General features: G+C 70.5%; 1 protein-coding gene across 1 annotated transcript in view; it reads left to right on the forward strand.

The window, feature by feature from the left end:
* The window catches only part of LOC103251608 (ankyrin repeat and SOCS box protein 2), a gene marked incomplete at both ends in the record, with an annotated part of 2,524 nt that extends 1,639 nt beyond the window's left edge, over window positions 1–885 (forward strand). The window contains one exon of the mRNA XM_008050195.1: window positions 640–885. Within this exon, the coding sequence (XP_008048386.1) occupies window positions 640–885 (246 nt within the window). The remainder of the gene's footprint in view (window positions 1–639) is intronic.
* Between the last annotated feature and the right edge of the window lie 243 nt (window positions 886–1,128).

Genomic DNA, 1,128 nt, shown 5'->3' on the forward strand with positions numbered 1-1,128 from the left:
CTTTCCCTCCTCCGCCGGGACACGAGGAGGCTTCTGGGGTGGTGGGTCTGGGCGTCTGCCCGAGCGTCTTCGACGCCACCCACAGCCCTGGCGGGGCCTGGCCTAGCGGCCTAGAGAGGGCCAGGGCTTCCGGAGGAGGGTGGGGGGAGGCCTTCCCCCAAATCGGGCGCTGGAGAGAGGTGGGTCCGGGGGCCAGGCGGCCCTGTCCACACCTCGGCTGGGAAGATGCCCCGGGGAGCTTTGGCGACGGGAGGCCGCCAACACCGGAGGGGGCGGGGGGGATGCCCCCGGGTCCCCCAGGACCAGCTGGGCCTGAATCCCAGGTCTGCGCTCACGGTCTGTGGGAGCTGGGGCAATCCCTTGCCCTCTCTGTGCCCCACCTTGCCCGCCTGCGAAACAGTCCACATGACACCCCTTGAGGGCAGCCAGGAGGGTGGAGGGAGCTAATCCCGGGAGGCGCTTGGGAAGGCGGGCCTGCAGCACTGGTGCCACCCGCCTCGGCGTCACGGCGGGGCCGGCATTCGCACGCCTCTGGGGTTCCAGGCTGGGGCGGGACCCCGTGCAGACCCCGCGGGTGTTTGCGTGGGCGGCCGATGAGCCCACGAGCGCGACCAGCACTGACCCCCTCTCCCCGTGCAGCCTGCGAGCTCAAGAACGCCGAGGCGGTGCGCATCCTGGTGCAACACCACGCGGACACCAACCACCGCTGCAACCGCGGCTGGACGGCGCTGCACGAGTCTGTGTCCCGCAACGACGTGGAAGTCATGGAGATTCTGGTGCGCAGCGGCGCCAAGGTGGAGTCCAAGAACGCCTACGGCATCAGCCCCCTGTTCGTGGCCGCCCAGAGCGGGCAGCTGGAGGCTCTGCGGTTCCTGGTCAAGCACGGTGAGCGGCCGGGAAGGGCCTTGGAGGTCAGCGGCCAGGGAAGGCGGGTCAGGCTGCTGACGCGAGTGGGCGCCCCCCGGGGCCCGTGTTGAGAAGGATGCCGAGGCTGTGTCTGGGCTTCGTGGGAGGAGGACTGAGCCACCAGGATGTCCGCTGTGGGGCGTACGCCTGGGGGTCCGAGGCCCACATGCCAAGTCTAATCCAGCCGCCCTCCCGTCAGTCGAGGAGTCCAGGCCCCTGAGG

This window comes from Carlito syrichta, unplaced genomic scaffold (genome assembly GCF_000164805.1).
Source record: "Carlito syrichta isolate Samal-C Ts95f unplaced genomic scaffold, Tarsius_syrichta-2.0.1 Scaffold143201, whole genome shotgun sequence".
NCBI classification, from domain to species: Eukaryota; Metazoa; Chordata; class Mammalia; order Primates; family Tarsiidae; genus Carlito; species Carlito syrichta.